We start from the raw sequence: 18,851 nt of genomic DNA on the forward strand, positions 1-18,851 counted from the left end.
CATCTGGCACCTATACAACAAAATGCTTGTAGCACGTCTGACTTGCATTCAACATTCTGGCGGTTACAACGATTATTAATGTACCAGCATTGCATATTTGCAATGGCTTACCTCGCGCTTACATTAACCGGTGATCTTGCAATGGTTTCACTAAAATATGTTAACTAGACAAATTTATACCCAAAATTTCATAGCTCTACATTAATTATTCTTTTGGTGCTGGCACTTTTTTTTGGTCAGTGTACTTGTACTACTGTGTGTGCTCAAGACATTCACCACTGATCTTGTAATCAGATAGTATCGGGTTCTTTCTCTTTGTTACAGCCGTTATCTGGCATCCATTCACTTTTAAAGGGAGCTGTCATTCATTACACCAAGTGTAAATTTGTGGTGAATCATTACACACACACACACACACACACACACACACACACACACACACACCATTCGCCGAGCACTATACAGTACTACGTTCTATTCATCAGTAATTTGCACATGGGCTCCACCTCAAAATGATGAATATATTACAGTTTAAACAACTATGGTTCGATAGATACGCGATAATAAAGATATGCGATCTGATTCATCCTTCTAAATTCATACATAGTGTGAAGATGCAGCAGGCCATCACATCGCGAGCTCCCTCCAGGAGGCGATACCCACTCGTACGTGCACAGGACGCGCCCAAGACGCCAGCAAGATTCCAACCCAGCCTAGAGGTCGCCGACCAGTGACGAGGTAATTCACGCACTCGGGCGCCGCATTGTATGTTAATGCGGCGACCCGACCATTCGAGATTCCACTTGTATCCACGGTTCACCAAAGGCGCCTCTGCTGTGCATTCACATAAGGCTTCGCCAGTGCGGCGACGACCGCACGCGCAGTAGCATTAGCGCTCGCCAGTTTCTTTTCACATGAAACTGTGTTGGATGCACATGTACCCATTTGAATAAGAACGTGCTACTCACCTCTATACTAAAATATCCTCGATCTACGTAGTCGCCTAGGAAGAGGTATTTTGTTGAGGCAGGTGGGCCGCCCACCTCGAAAAGTTTCATCAGGTCGTAGAACTGTCCGTGGATATCTCCGCAGACTGTAAAGAAAGAAAAATTCACAATTATAATCATATGCATAACTAACATAACTAAAGGAATATACGTATCTGTGAGAATAATACGCTACAAGGCACACCTTTCCTGGCCAAGCTGTAAACACCGCTTTAGTTCTAGATAGGAGTGGAAGGCTCTAATAATTCAAAAGGCACAATGAAGTAAAACAGGGAAAGTCGTAGTTGTAGAGGGGTTAAGAACGATTCCCCATTTTCATAAAGCACATTCACAGAAACTATATTATCCGATGCAAGAATTTACAATAATTAACGTTCCATAAAGGCAAAAACGTGCGTCAGGAAAGTTATAGTTGCAAAGAAAATGATTATGGGATCTGAAAAGATTATTAAGTTCTTGAAAGCCCCAGTACTACAGAGATTGTCGAAGTGGCTAATTATCAAAATACAATAGTCGATACTGCAAAAATTCGGCACCAAATAAACAACACACTACGGCTGACCGTAAACATAAACCAGTACTTACTGATCTAGCGGTAAATCGCGTGCCTGGATATCGACACGGCGCAGGACCTAATCGCGGTCTGACCGCGTATTTTTCACTGTGGGCTTTAACGTAGCCTTCATCTGTCAACGATGCGATTAGCCACGAATTACACGTGGTCGTTATTCATATTCCACGATAAACTGTATGTGCCCTTTCCCTGGTTGGATAATTGGGGTAGGTTGGGCCACACTAGTCGCCGAAGTGGTGTAAAACTGAAATACATCATCACGCTACCATTGAGCCACAAACAACAACAACAACAACAACAATAATAATAATCTTAGTCTAACCTCGCACAGAGTGCAGAACCTCGTCAACAGAATCGGAACACATTTTCATAGAAACATCAATAACTCCTGTCTTCTACAAAGTAGTCTGCAACGCAAGAAGAAATGGAAACAATTCTGCTATGAACATTAACGATCTGTGGAATGGTAGAAGCAATAATAAAAATGGCGAAAAGCTATCCATTTTCTTGATGTTTAGGAAAATTCAACGCTTTATTTTGTTTTACTGTTTAAATTATAATTTTAGTGACATGACTGCAAACCATAACAAACTGCTTAAAATTATTTTTATACTAGCGATTTTTTCCGTACTAATATGTCATATTGTACTTCCTGCACTATTTGAGGGTGTTATTTCACTTGTAATAATGAACGATTCGGTTCCGGATGTGTTGTTCATATTTTCAGATGTACTGGTTTTGTGTCAACATAGATTCTAAAATTATTCTTACGAACCAGACATTAGATTATATTATACTAGCGAGCCGCTTCTGCTCCGCACAGGTAGCACTAACAAGGGGGCTGTAAGAGCAATTAGATTAATATTGAGAGGGTGCTTCGGTGCTTAGGGCACGACTATGATTTCAAAGTAAACAAGAAGACGCAACTCTGAACGGTTTTCACGAGTTTGTAAATCTTTGGCGTGCTTATACAGGGTGTACAAAAAGTCCGAGAACACTTTCAATTATTTATTGCAAAATAACTAAACATTGTACAGATGTCATATGTTGCATTTTGAAGAGATGCGAACCATGAATGACCCGGCAGACGTCATTATGCCCATCGAATTCTTTCCATATCCGTCCCAGCATGGCATCATCGACTGTGAAAGTAGCTTCCCGTATTCTCTCCCAGAGCTCTGCGACATTACATGATAGAGGCGGTACATACATCAGAACTTTTATGTGTCCCCACAGAATAAAAGTCACGTGGAGTGGGATCTGGTGAACGGAGTGGCCATTTCATGAAACAGCTGTCCCCTTCTGTAGCACGGCCGATTCATCGATGCGGCATCTCCTTGTTCAGGTAACTCACGAACTTCACGATGAAAATGGGTTGGAGCCCCATCCTGCTGAAAGATGAACGGAGAGTCCGATTGTATTTGAGGCATCAGCCATTGCTGCAACATGTCCAGTGCTCTCGGTGAAGAAGAATGGCCCGTAGTTATCGACGTGGGGAAAAAAAAACAGGGTTTCTCTTCAAAATGACAAATTTATGATATCTGTACAATGTTTGGTTCTTGTGCAATAAGTAAGTGTTCCAGAACGCTATGTTCACCGTGTATATTCCGTACAGTCGCCTCGTCAGTTTCGTTAAGCGCGAGTTCTGTGAATCGAACCTCACTGCCGGTACTCTTTTTTTTCCACGTAGTTCTACTAACAGGCATGCGTAATAGGACACGAAATTGAATGATAACCGAGAACCGTATACGACTGTACACCGAGTTTGTTTTGCAATACACACACTGAAAAACCACGCAGATGAAAAATTTTGCCATTCGTTACAAGTAATGTATGTTGCAGTAATTATTGCTTTCCATGTTTCCATTATCAGCGTCATCGTGATTCATGCAGTGTTCCCCAGGTTACACATTGTACTTCTCACAAATGTAGCTACAACAAAGTAAACAGAGTGACTATACTGACTTGACAAACTTTTTGTGTATCCTTTTTCGATTTCTAATTTGTTTACCAATTTTTTTCCTTTTTTCAGGACTACAATGATGAAAATCGTAAATGAATAATTAAATAATGATACTCTGGACAGACATAATAAATCTTTTGTTACAATTGTAAATGAAATAAAAGCAAAGAAGTGCCGACTGGAAGATCAGATCAAAACATCTCGCACTTTTGAAACTATGTGCTTTCTCGCTCGGCTCCTGATTCCTTTAATACTAACGCCCATAGGCAGTATGTTAAGTACGTGTGAAATTTTGAAACTCCATTTCTTTGAAAACGGTTGAGGGTTGCGTCTTCCTGTTTACATACACTGAAGTCCTAGTCCTGCCCTACATATATTGTCAATATAAATGGTTCAAATGGCTCTGAGCACGATGGGACTCAACATCTTAGGTCATAAGTCCCCTAGAACTTAGAACTACTTAAACCTAACTAACCTAAGGACATCACACACACCCATGCCCGAGGCAGGATTCGAACCTGCGACCGTAGCAGTCCCGCGGATCCGGACTGCAGCGCCAGAACCGCTAGACCACCGCGGCCGGCTGTCAATATAAATGAAATCGGTGAGGGGCAAGTCCATACGGTCCTCTACTAACAAGTAACCACCTACGAACGGACGACTTGTCTGGCGTAGTGGTAATAACTAATGTATAGACAAACTTTCCTCGTGAATCGGTCTATTAGTGAAAATCCAAACAAAATCCCTATAGTACTGCCTGAGATTAGCCTTCACATACAGAAATCCTTAAACAGTCGAGCACTCTTATATCTACGTCTGATATGAAATAGGGTGACACATCGGCATTGCAACGGAAGTCTTTCCACATACCGGTTACAGCATGTTACTGCTGTGTCAATTCTTGTTATTCTTTCTTCTTTTAGGTGTAATCCACAGCTATTTCTTTGTATCAGCTGGACACCGTCTTCATCCTAGACTGTACCAACGTTCACATGAGATGATACAGATTTAACTCTTTAAATGTGGCATCATATCACAAATATTATCCTAAGTTATATCGCTTATGGTCTGCAACATAATACATAATTGTTAACATACCATTCCTTTTATCCCTTAAGATTTGACATCTTGTGGGTCTCGAAAGCACTTAAATGCAGCAAAGCGTGCCCATGATAAAGCTTCGAAGCAAAATGCTTACTTCCCACCCACGTGGGGAAAAAGCACATTACTAAATTCAAGATGAGATGAATCAGTTTGCCGAGTTCAAGTCTACACCATAGCTAAAAGAGTGGTGGAAAAACTTTCTGCAACATAGTGGATGACGGCGACGACGAAATGGAAGGCGCACTGCCTATTTCAGGAATTTATTGTCACACTGCGTTTACTATAACAAAACACAGGAAAGCAAAGCCCTCCGTTACGATCACCTTTAAGTACGCTGGTCTGAGGAAGCGTAACGTTCTTTGCTGAAGGGTGTCACCATGGATGCCGGCCGCTGTGACGGAGCGGTTCTAGGCGCTTCAGTCCGGGACCGCACTGCTGCTGCTACGGTCGCAGGTTCGAATCGTGTCTCGCCCATGGCTGTGTGTGATGTCCTTAGGTTAGTTAGGTTTAAGTAGTTCTAAGTCTAGAGGACTGATGACCTCAGATATTAAGTCCCATAGTGCTTAGAGCCATATGTCACCATGGATGCAACACATTACCCGACAAAGGTATTCCTATATACAGTAGAAACGAATCGCCCACAAAGCCAGAGACTATTATTTCACTTGCCAACATACTGAATCATTACTCGGCTGGCCTTGTACCGTATCTTCACGGACTCCGCCACACACCGTGGGTGGCTTGCGGAGTATAAATGTAGATGTAGACTCGGCATACTCATCGGATTTGTCAGTGTTAACTGTACAGGGTGGACGGCAGCTATTCCTGCTGCTGCCACCTGAACAACTAAATGTATTAACAGACAGGTTCTAAAAACAGCGTATGAAGAGTACTGTGGACACAACAGCCATGCCTATAGGCAACGTAACAACACTCTCCAGATGGTGGACAGAGACACCCATAGTGACACCAACAACAGTGACACTTGGGAGGACGAGGATGACGAGGAGATGTAACAGTAAATAAAATACATAGAGTTATGAAGCATGCCAAAATGTAGTGGCAAACAGTGGGCATCAGTCAAATGATAGTTTGGGACAGCCAATATTAGAGTTAATGTAGTTGAAGGTGCTCGCAATCTAGCAAAGAAAGCATCTGATGTTGTTCATGGATGAATATCTGACGTTAGTGCACAGGATTAGCAATACCATTTTTCTACTACTAACTACAGACTATTGTGTTGTGGCTGGCGGTCAACAGCGCTAAGAAATCAATCCGAGAAATTTACCCTCAGCGACAGCCGGTGATAGTACTATCAAATCTCATCTCTATCCTATCATCCTTTTACATTCTACTTAAAACAACCAAATTTTATTTATATTTCAACTTTAAATTATTTGTTTTTTTTTAAGTATAAATTCAGAGTCAAATTTTGAAGATAAAAAAGATGACCAACGAGAAATGTAATATGTATGACCTGTTTTAAACTATCGGGTAGAAGGTCTTTAACTTTGCAATAAATAAACACATAAATAAAAATAAATTTCCTACCCCTCTCCACGGGACGAGAGTTGTGTACGCCATTTCTTTGCCTATAATGGAATACATGTGAAAGTATGTCACCGTTTTCGAAATGTTTACGAATCGCTTAACCGAGTCGGAACGGGGGCACTAGCCCGGTGTTCACATAGTCTGATGTGGGAAACCGCATAATAATTACATCGGCCTAGTCGTTAATCCGCCGAGTGGATTCGATACGGAGCCGGCGGTCCTCCTCGAGTCGAGGAAGCGGCGTGATAAAGCGCCCGAATTATCCAGGTGGGTTCTGGTTAAGGGAATCCATAAGAAAAACACAGTATACGACGAATTCAATTCCTTGGCAGACTGTCTATGTCACACAAGTGCACAACTGCCAAATCTTGCTTCGGTCTCAACAATCAACGTCAGTGGACCAAAGAAATGGAGGGGCACGTACTGAACGCCTTGCCCGGTAGCGGTAACGACGCAGCTTGGCGCTTGAAGCTCTTGGTAGTATTCATCTGGGTCGTAAAACTCTGAAATTTGATTTTTCGAAAACAATGGAGAAGCGTAGCGTACCATACCACCATTCTTTGCGGCTGAGTATGTGCTATGATCGTACGAAAGCTGAGCAAAACCGGTGACTGGAAGTGTGTTGTTTCCCTTGTAAGTACAAGAGATCGACCACAGCTCCGTGTGGCAGGCAGGCACGATGACAGCTGAACCACGCACACATGAAAACTCGGGATCTGTGTGTTCTGGCACAGAGGAAGACCGGCCACGCCTTCTTGCCTTCGTAGGTGGACGGGGAAGCAGGGCGTATTTTGCCGAGGACGCTGAACAACAGCCGCCTGGGGCCGCAGGCAGCCGTGACGGCGCGGTTAAGTGACGCCCGTTGCCGCACGAGCGAGCGCGTCAGCCGAGCCACGCTTGTTTTTCGTTTTTGCCTGCGCAGTTTGCGGCGCCGAAGCGTGCCGCTGCTAAATCAATTGTAATTAGCTGGGTAGGCGGCTTGCTTGACAGGCGAAGCGCGGCAGCCGCGCCGGGGACAGCCTCACAGCCGACGGGCTGACAGAGCTTGGCACTGGGCAGCGAGGGCGCAACAAGATCACTGACACTACAAACAGTGTCTGCACAGATGACGTAACATTCCATCTATTTGTTTCGCGTAGTGTAGCCTTTCTCTAAAAAGGAACAAAATGTTTTGTTAACAATTTTCGATCTTCTCATTATAGCCATTGTACTCAATTTAGTTTGCTCATTACAATGGGATAAACTTTCGCAGGTTGTATTAAAACCCATTACAGCAGTTGTCGAAAAGCACGGCCTCCAGATGCGTAAAACAACTACAATCTGAGGAATATGAGTCCACTCCTTAGAGTTTCCGCCTCAGTCTCATCATAAACTACAAGTTGCCACTAATTATTTCTTACTTGTGAATATACGCCGAGGCGACAAAAGACATGCGACAGCGATGTGCACGTGTATAGAAGGCGATAGTATCGCTTACAGAAGGTATAAATTGGTGGAGCTGTCATTTGTACTCAAGTCATTCATGTGAAAAGATTTCCGACGTGATTATGGCCACATGACGGAAATTAACAGACTTTGAACGCGGAATGGTAGTTGGAGCTACGCCCGTGTGACAGTCCATTTCGGTGATCGTTAGGATATTCAGTAGTCTGACATCCACAATTCCAAGCGTATACCGAGAACACCAAATTTCAGCCATTACCTCCCACCACGGACAACGCATTGGCCGATGGCCTTCACGTAACGACTGAGAGTGGCGGCATCAAAGGCAATATACAAGCAACACTGCGTGAAGTAAATCAATGTAAATTTACATTAATCATGTTTTCCCTAAACCGTCTGAGCCAAATGACGACACGGTTTCTGTGGAAAGAACGCTCGAGGTTTTTTCCCCCCAACATCTTAAGCTCCATCTGTAACGAGCACTTCATCGGAACGTAGTAACGTAATTTCGTCTTTTTAAAAACCTTTGTTGCTTTGCCTCTTCAAGGTCGCTGTTTAGTAGTTTTTCTAACGATTCGCCAGCACTAGTGGCTAGCGCTGCCAGAGATTCAACCTCTACTCCGGCATTATTAATTTTGGGTAGTTCTTCGACAATTATGGCGAAACGTAAAAAAACACCTAAACGATGGTCTGGATAAGATCCCGACACGCACGTCTGCAAGTAACTCGTCAAGCAGTACCTGTGAAGCCTCAACAATTTGACACAAATTTGATGAGAAGGGAGTGTGAAGGGGTTGTAGCCTATCCGACAACATTTAATCTGTACCTTGAGCGAACAGTAACGGAAACCAAGGAGAAAATTGGAAAGGGAATTACGATTCACAAATAATTATTAAAATTTTGAGATGGGTTGATGACACTGTAATTTTGTCACAATCGGCAAAAGATTTGCAGCAGCAGTTGAACGAAATCACATTTTGAGGCAACAGGGAACCGTAAATTTGGTAATGGAGGGAAGTGTGTGAGGCTGAAGGGAGAAACTAATACTGCAGAGTGTGACCACGGCTCGATGGCAGTACGCGGGAGCAAATGGACACACACTGATGTGACAAAAGTCACTGGACACCGATTTGCACAAATACAGATGGCGGTAGCATCGCCTACAGAGTGTTTAAAAAGGCAGTGAATTTGTGGAGCCATCATATGTACTCAGGTGATTCATATGAAAACCTTTCCGACGTGATTATTTCCGCACGACGGGAATTAACAGACTCTGAACACAGATATGCGACAATCCTTTTCGAAAATCGCTACGGAATTCGATATTCCGATATCCACAATGTGAAGAATGTGCCGAAAATATCAAATTTCAGGCATTACCTCTCATCACAGACAACACAATGGGCGACGGCCTTCACTTAACGACCGAGAGCAGCGGCATTTACATCGAGTTGTCAGTGCTAACAGACAAGAAACACAGCGTGAAATAACCGCAGAAATCAATGTGGGGCGTACGACAACGTATACGTTAGGACAATGCGATCAAATCTGGGATTAATGGGCTATGGCAGCAGACGACCGACGCGAGTGTCTTTGCTAACAGAACGATATCGCCTGCAGTGCCTCTCCTGGGCTGGTGACAATATCCGTTGCACTCAGACGCCACGAAGCCATGGACCCAAGTCGTCAATATGGCACTGTGCAGGTTGGTGGTGGTTCCATAATGGTGTGGGCTGCCTTTGCATGGAATGCAGTGTCTTCTCATCTAACTGAATCGATCATTGGCTGGAAATGGTTATGTTCGGCCACTTGGAGACCACCGGCAGCCATTCATGGTCTTCATTATACTATAAACCACGATGGACCACGATGGAATTTTTATGGGTGACCACGCACCATGCCACAATTGTTCGCTATTGGTTTAGAACAACGTTCTGGACAATTCGAGCAAATAATTTGGCCACCCAGATTGCCCGACATGAATCCCACTGATCATTAATGGGACATAATCGAGAGGTCACTTCGTGCACAAAATCCTGCACCGGGAACACTTTCGGAATTGTGGATGACTATAGAGGCAACATGGTTCAGTTTTTCTCTCTGGGACTTCCAACGACTTGTTGAGTCCATGCCCCGTCGAGTTGCTGCACTACGCCGGGTAGGAGGGGGTCCTACACTATATTAAAAGGTATCCCGTGACTTTTGTCACATCAGTGTAGGTCACAGTAGCTATCGGAAGATGAAAATGCTTGTACCGGACAGATTAGTGTGGTGAACCACGAACTTAAGTCGTCAACAACAACAACAACAACAAAGTGATACCGCCTGCCATGAGGCAGCTCACCGTATACTAGTGGTGGTAAATATTATACAGTAAAAGTGGTGAATATTCTTGGTCACCTTAGCCTCTCATCGAGTGTGGATACTTAGCGCTGTTGGTGCTCCTCGGTTTCTCGTCTCTGATTATTTTCTTGAGATTACACTATACTATCCAAACACATGCATAATGATTTAAGACAAGGAAGGATTTAACGTTTGGTCGACTAACACAAACTCAGACAGAACTATGGGGAAGGAAAATTGGCCATGGCCTCTGCAAATTAACCCTGGCGTTCGCCTTAATACATTTAAGAAACGATGGGAAACAAATATGGATGGCAGGGTGGGGATTTGGGACCCACTCATGTCAAAAGCGAGCCAAGTGTGTTAACCAATGCACTACTTCCCTTGGACGACACTTGCGAAAAATCGTTCTCAAAACTACACTGGCCATTTGTAACTCAAGTCTGTAGTACTGGTATGCGTACTCTACGAAAAAGTATTTCCTAAGCAGATTATGTGAGAATAGTGGGCAGGCCGCTGTGGCCGTGAGGTTCAAGGCGCTTCAGTCTGAAACCGCGTGACCGCTACGGTCGCGGGTTCCAATCCTTCCTCGGGCATGGATGTGTGTGATGTCCTTAGGTTAGTTAGGTTTAATTAGTTCTAAGTTCTAGGCGACTGATGACCTCAGAAGTCATGTCCCACAGTGCTCAGATCCATGTGAACCATTTTTTTTTTTTTGAGAGAAGTGGAATCATCTCACAATCTCCACGCACATCCACACGGTAAAGTTTTGCCAAACTTCACGAACGTTACAGAAAACAAGCTTCACTAGCGATTTACCCATCCTTCTACTACTCGGTAGTTGTGACAACATACAGTACAGCACAGGTTTTGTTTCTTTCAACTGAATTTGGACTTACACCGTCAAGTAATTACGAGGACACAACACATTACAAATCATTGTGTCGTAAGAAAGTTAAGGATTGCTAGTCTCTGAAGTGACGGTACTGATCACAGTCAATTAACATATGAATGGAGAGCATAGTTTACTAATTAATAAAATAATCTCGGCTTCCAAGCCGCCTCAAGTGGTTAACTACCCAGCAGCTTTCGGCAGAGGCCGCCACTGCCGTTGTCAAGTTGACTGTCGCTGCCGTGCTTATATAGCCGCGCTGCCGCCAGTGACGTCACTGGTTCTCAGTTACGTACCATGTCGCTATATAGCCGCGAATCCAGGAGAAACGCTGCAGGCGATGTAGCTTCTAGCCTACTCCAAAATAAAATAAATGAGGTTTTTGGCCAGAAGGTGGATTTATAGCGTGAGATTCATTCCTAAGCTACACAGAATAAGAGAAGAGTTATCTGAAACAAGCGGGAGCGACTATCAACGAGTTTACAGGCACTTAAACTGAGACTCCATACTGTTGCAGGGCTTGAAGTTAATGCTCAGGAAGAGAACTTGTTTTCCTATTGCAATGGACAATGATTGATTAAGGAACAACAAACTACAAAACACATACGGAATTGCGATTTTTGCGGTCGCTTTTAGCACCATCTACCCAGTGCAGCCCAGTCTGCAATAAAAATACTGCCTACCACTAGCCTACATCTAGAGTTGCGTTTTACAAGCCTTCACTAAACCACATTTTTTAATCCAATCGCGGAAGATACACAGGAAAAACGAATATTAATACACTTCGATACTGAGGCTGTAAGGATCATAGCGATCTCAACAACGTCGTTACTGTGGGGTATATGACGAGTCGGTTGAGGATTATTGCCGCACCCACCCACTGATACTAATAATTTATGAAGAAACTTATAGGTCTACGTTAAAGCTTCTTTTCAAACCCCATCTCTCTCTCTCTCTCTCCCTCTCCCTCTCCCTCTCCCTCTCCCTCTCCCTCTCCCTCTCCCTCCCCCTCCCTCCCTCCCTCCACATCCCACCCACTCCTATCTTCTTGTTCAATCTACCGTTAATCTTAGTAAGGGTGCCAGACCATTAAGTTTTCAAGAATAGAGGCAGGAAGGTTTTGGAAGGAAGCTTCTTGGGTAACGAATTACAACCCCCCTTCGAATAAATCCGAGTCTGGCCTCTGCTTTCCTAACAGCAAGATTAACGTGCTTGTTTCGTCTTAAATCTCTCTGGATATACTGTATACTGTTGTAAACGATTCTCGTCCCTGATGAATAGATCGCGTACCCGACCAGAATACGATATTATTGCTTATAAACTGCACAAGCAAACGGTGATGAATGCTGCCTCTATTGGTTTATAGGACGAAACGCTTTTTTTGTGCGTTCGAACTTTAAGGCTTTGATTGCTGCCGATTGCAAACCAGATTTTAAATACAGCCTGAGTATTCGATAAAATAAGGCTTCCGCGAGAGATATCCGAAAAGCAATTAACTCCGAAATCTGGTTTGGTTATCTCGCTTTGATCATGAGTCCGAAATGTGTATAACATCACTTTGTAATTAATACACTAACGTGAACTTCAGCAACAGCATATTCTGCTAAGTAGCAAAATTGGCTCATTTTTAACTAGAAATATTTCGTGTTGCAATCACAAATTGAAAAATAAAATGTTTTTAAACTGTCAGTCAAGTGGGATATCTCAAGACTACACACCATCACACACAACCTAATCTATTTTTATGATCTTTTTATATTTTTTGGGTCACAGACGTGTAATAATATTTAATGATATTTTTTCCACTTGACTGTAGAATTTGTTTATTTTGTGTTACTACCATGATTGCGGCTTTAAGCCATTATCAAGGATAAGAATTATGGGTATAATTGGACTTCGTTAAGTGAGGCCATGGTCTAGAACCACGGACCATAGGTAGCAGACTGCACGAGACGTCATTTTACTAAAACCAATATGTAAATCATGTGACTCGGGGTACGAAGCCCAGTACGTCATTGCACGTTCATAGTGTATAATTTATGACATTTTTGTTACAGGGCAAATGTTGTGCTTTTCACTAGGAGCGGAAGCAAAGAGCTTCACATATGCTCAGGCAAGTCTTGTTTTGCATCCTGCAGATTAGGTAAACTGACGAAAATCTCAGCAGTGAAAGTGAACTACTTTAAAATATTTACAGAGATATTTTCATGAGTTGAAAATTAGAGTGTGTGTCGATCCTTAGAAGTGAAACTAGATAAAAGCTGGCGCTTTAAAATGACAGAACGTTAATAGCGAACTCACTACACGAATTCTCTACAATACTTTCTAATATATTACGTCCACTGTTTTGGTATCTGTACTGGATTAAGCAGAAGTCATAACATGGGAACGCTTGTTATTGGAAAAACGGACATTGTGAATATAAACGGATTTCATTTTTTATATAAGCGTAATATAATATTTCATACATGTTATTTAAGAGCCGTCAGAAAACCAATGGTGCCTGCAAAACCGATAGTTCGTCTTCTACTCCAGTGGAAGCGTTGAATTAAAACTTACCACTGGAACAAAAACAGGCATTTACCAAATAACTCTAATTCTGTCGTCTGTGAAAATAACTGTAAATACTTCTCTAATGACCACATGCAATAACGATAAGCATCGCATCAATATTAGGAATTTCGGAACAATTAAGTTAACTTTACTAATAGGCAATACGACAAGTCATTTTATTGTTAAAATCTACTTATGCTTGATTTCAGGTATAAATGAAAAAAACTGTCAGATCGACTTTGCATAGCGCGTAATGACAGAGATTCGGCTTGCTGCAACGAGTTCAGCTTACTGTCTAGAGTCACGTGACTTAGATGTTGGTTTCAATCATGAACACGGCAAAGACTGTGTGTGTGTGTGTGTGTGTGTGTGTGTGTGTGTGTGAGTGGGGGGGGAGGGGGGGGTATCAATGTTGTGTATGTCAAGAAGTACTGATCTGGGTGTCCTCGCGTGAATGTAAGTACCAATTCAACAAAATATATGGCAGAAAGGTAGCAAGTGTGTTTCCAGCTATAAAACTGGTGAGCCACTGAAGAACACCAATACAGTAGTCAGTGGCATTCATTCTGTGGCTGAACTACTTTATGGCTGGAAAAGATGTTTGCTATCTGTCTGCCATATACACTCCTGGAAATGGAAAAAAGAACACATTGACACCGGTGTGTCAGACCCACCATACTTGCTCCGGACACTGCGAGAGGGCTGTACAAGCAATGATCACACGCACGGCACAGCGGACACACCAGGAACCGCGGTGTTGGCCGTCGAATGGCGCTAGCTGCGCAGCATTTGTGCACCGCCGCCGTCAGTGTCAGCCAGTTTGCCGTGGCATACGGAGCTCCATCGCAGTCTTTAACACTGGTAGCATGCCGCGACAGCGTGGACGTGAACCGTATGTGCAGTTGACGGACTTTGAGCGAGGGCGTATAGTGGGCATGCGGAAGGCCGGGTGGACGTACCGCCGAATTGCTCAACACGTGGGGCGTGAGGTCTCCACAGTACATCGATGTTGTTGCCAGTGGTCGGCGGAAGGTGCACGTGCCCGTGGACCTGGGACCGGACCGCAGCGACGCACGGATGCACGCCAAGACCATAGGATCCTACGCAGTGCCGCAGGGGACCGCACCGCCACTTCCCAGCAAATTAGGGACACTGTTGCTCCTGGGGTATCGGCGAGGACCATTCGCAACCGTCTCCATGAAGCTGGGCTACGGTCCCGCACACCGTTAGGCCGTCTTCCGCTCACGCCCCAACATCGTGCAGCCCGCCTCCAGTGGTGTCGCGACAGGCGTGAATGGAGGGACGAATGGAGACGTGTCGTCTTCAGCGATGAGAGTCGCTTCTGCCTTGGTGCCAATGATGGTCGTATGCGTGTTTGGCGCCGTGCAGGTGAGCGCCACAATCAGGACTGCATACGACCGAGGCACACAGGGCCAACACCCGGCATCATGGTGTGGGGAGCGATCTCCTACACTGGCCGTACACCACTGGTGATCGTCAAGGGGACACTGAATAGTGCACGGTACATCCAAACCGTCAACGAACCCATCGTCCTACCATTCCTAGACCGGCAAGGGAACTTGCTGTTCCAACAGGACAATGCACGTCCACATGTATCCCGTGCCACCCAACATGCTCTAGAAGGTGTAAGTCAACTACCCTGGCCAGCAAGATCTCCGGATCTGTCCCCCATTGAGCATGTTTGGGACTGGATGAAGCGTCGTCTCACGCGGTCTGTACGTCCAGCACGAACGCTGGTCCAACTGAGGCGCCAGGTGGAAATGGCATGGCAAGCCGTTCCACAGGACTACATCCAGCATCTCTACGATCGTCTCCATGGGAGAATAGCAGCCTGCATTGCTGCGAAAGGTGGATATACACTGTAGTAGTGCCGACATTGTGCATGCTCTGTTGCCTGTGTCTATGTGCCTGTGGTTCTGTCAGTGTGATCATGTGATGTATCTGGCCCCAGGAATGTGTCAATAAAGTTTCCCCTTCCTGGGACAATGAATTCACGGTGTTCTTATTTCAATTTCCAGGAGTGTATTTCGTTGATTTTGTTCTTATCTACGCGCTGAGACACCCACTTCAATACATCTTGACGATGACTTCACTTCACAGGGTCTCATTATACATAACATTGTTTTAAGTGGTAATGACTTAAGGCCGAAATCATTATACTAGTATAAAATATCAGTGAAATAACATTCAAACAATCTATATTACTTCGTTTAAAATGGGTGTGGGTAAAAGACAAAATGCAGGAAAGTTAGACGAGCAGAATGTATATTCATTTCTTTTTCCTCCCCCTGCACTGTTTTGTGTCAGTCTAGAAATATAATCTTTCTCCAATAATAACATCACTAGTTGGTTTACATATGCCACTCTGCTAACACCTGCTGTCGATAGAAAGTTGCCTGACGAAGGACAAGAACACGTGAGCATGAGTGACGAATAAATTTGTTTTAATAGTTTCTTCCCACTTCTCATTTGTCATTTCTTTATTAGATAATCTGGAAGGGCAGGCGTTCTACTGACGACAAAATATTTGCCTGTACTATTTTTTTTACTGTTAATGGTATATGTATGCTCATTTCACGACACGTTAGAGTGCTGTTTCAGCACCAGCGCAGCAGAATGAAGGGCCTGTTCCCCGCCTACGGCCATCCTCTTTGGTTCAGCAGCCTCAGTAGTTAATATCTTATCCTCTGTTGTGACAGAACTGCTCTTGACTGAATATTCCCACGACAAACACTCTGAATAGTGATAGTATCAAGCTAGATATCCATGTGTTGAAAGCTTTCCTGAATGCCACATTGCCCTCAGATTTTTAGTAAATGCATCAGATCACGACTGCCGAAAAGAGAAGTACGCAAGATTCTCCCTGTCTGTAACGTCTTCCGAAAATCCCAATGGATACTCGCTTTCGTATCAACGACTAAGGCCGTCTAATACCCGGGTTTAAGTAATGTAAAAGTATTCTCGAGATTGACAACCCTTCTTATCGGCTTGAGAAAGAAACATTCCAGAACAGACGGCTAAATGATCAAGTTGCAAATGGAGACAACAAATTCGGAAAGTGAACGAAATACTGCGTTGGTGGTGAACTAACAGATTATTAACAATAACATCTTCAATTCGATCCCTTACGTAACACTCTTCAAATACCGGCATTTTAAGTTGAAATTGGGTATAATTAAATTCTAGACAGTGCTGGTGAAACTATTTATGAGAAATACTCTGATCACAGGTGACGAAGGCTGACAGAGAAGCAGTAACAAAAAATGGCTCTGAGCACTATGTGACTTAACATATATAGTCATCAGTCCCCTAGAACTTAGAACTACTTAAACCTAACTAACCTAAGGACATCACACAACACCAAGTCATCACGAGGCAGAGAAAATCCCTGACCCCGCCGGGAATCGAACCCGGGAACCCGGGCGTGGGAAGCGAGAACGCTACCGCACGACCACGAGATGCGGACGAAGCAGTAACGCACAGATCTGCATAACATTAGCAAATATTAAACGCTCGGTAGTCGACCGGTAAAATATGCAGTGACAAAATTGATTAAGTCGTATGACAGCATTTAAATATTAATATTTTGTAACTGGTTGGTAAACTCCGGGAAATGAATTTTAATGTCCAGTTTCTCATTTGATTTATCATCAGTAATACCCGTTATCGTTCAGAAACCATTTACTTCCTCATTAAATATATGTTTAGCCGTAATTTACATAAACGTGTCGACATTCTTGTTTTAAAAATATAATAATCTGTATTTAATTTTGGAAATATTGTGAGCGCATGTAACGATGACTAACAGTAAGCTAGCTAGCCGAGGAAATAATAACAGCTCTGTGAAGTACGTGGAGTAGAGATTTAGTACGGAAAGGCATTGTCTTGCCTGCAGTTTGCTGCCAGGGTGTCAACAATGACGTGTTCGGAAATCAACGACACGCATCCATGAAATAAACCGTGCAGTAAACGGAACAAAAAAAGGGTGTGGTGAAGCCAGTTATAAATTATGTTGCATACTCATGTTCAAACGCTCCATTGCTCTGCAACAACAACAACTCAAATTTCGCATCTACTATAGCATTGAGCTTTCACACACAGGCGTATGAAGCCACTTGCTAACCAGATCATAAGCAGCTCATCTTTATTCCTATTTACTACCAGACGGGTACTGTCTCCGCTATTACAAAATGAGACCAGCTGGTGTGCAAGATATATGAGACGGGCGACACAGCATCAGACTTTGAAAATGATGTAATACTTCCAGTTCCAAAGAAAGCACGTGCTGACAGGTGTGAATATTATCGAAAGAAAAGTTGGTTGACAAACACTATATAAATCGAGGATTATGGATAAATGTAGAAACACGCGAGGCAATATGACTTACCTTCGAAGACGGGTTCACGAAAGACAAAATACGTTTACTGCTTCTGTGGACTTGTAGAAACGAAGAAACCTTTTGAAAACGTTCACTGAAATACTCTGCTGAAGGTAACAAGGTAAAATATAGGGTGCGCAATGCTATTTAAACTTTTACAGAAACCAGATGGCGGATGTAAGCGTTAAGGGATGAGAAGTGAGTGAGACAGGGTTGTACCCTATCCCCAACGTTATTCAATAAGAACATTGTGCAAGCAGTAAAGCAAGTTAAATAACAATTTGGAGACAGAATTAAATTTGAGGGAGAAGAAATAAAAACTTCGAGGTTTGCCGAGAGATTGTAATTCTGTCAGAGCCAGCAAAGGATTTGGAACAGCAGTTGAACATACCGGAGAAAGCCTTGAAAGGAGAATATCATATAAACTTCAACAAAACAAAAATAATGGAATGTAGTCCAATTAAATTCAGGGGTGCTGAGGTAATTAGATTAGGAAATGAGACATTAAAAGTAGTAGATGAGTTTTACCATTTGGGCAGTAAAATAACTGATGATGGCCTCAGTAGAAAGGATATAAAATGTAGACTGGCAATGGGCAACAAAAGAGTTTTTCAAGAAGAGGATTTTGTTAACATCGAATGTAGACTTAAGTGTTAGGAAGTCATTTCTGAAGTATTTGTCTGGAGTGTAGCCTTGTACGAAAGTGAAACGTGGACAATAAACAGTTCAGACAAGAAGGGAATAAAAGCTTCGGAAATATGGTTCTACAGAAGAATGCTGAAGATTAGATGGGTAGATCGCGCGACGAATGAGACGGTACTAAATACACTTGGGGAGAAAAGAAATTTGTTGTGTAACTTGATTAAAAGAAGCAATGGGTTGACAGGACACATTCTCCGACATCAAAGGATCACCAGTTTAGTACTGGAGGAAGTGTAGGGGAGAAAAATTGTACAGTGAGACCAAGAGATGAATAAGGTAATCGGTTGCAAAAGGATGCAGGTTGCGGCAGTTATTCGGAG

General features: G+C 43.3%; 1 protein-coding gene across 3 annotated transcripts in view; it reads right to left on the minus strand.

Annotated features, from left to right (window-relative positions):
• LOC126161561 (serine/threonine-protein phosphatase 2B catalytic subunit 2-like) overlaps positions 1-18,851 on the minus strand; it is an 802,502-nt gene that overhangs the window by 318,075 nt on the left and 465,576 nt on the right. For all 3 annotated transcript variants that reach the window (XM_049917500.1, XM_049917499.1, XM_049917498.1), the window contains exon 3: positions 969-1,093. In XM_049917500.1, coding sequence (XP_049773457.1) covers positions 969-1,093 — 125 coding nt within the window. The remainder of the gene's footprint in view (positions 1-968; positions 1,094-18,851) is intronic.

Source organism: Schistocerca cancellata, chromosome 2 (assembly GCF_023864275.1).
Source record: "Schistocerca cancellata isolate TAMUIC-IGC-003103 chromosome 2, iqSchCanc2.1, whole genome shotgun sequence".
Classification (NCBI taxonomy): Eukaryota; Metazoa; Arthropoda; class Insecta; order Orthoptera; family Acrididae; genus Schistocerca; species Schistocerca cancellata.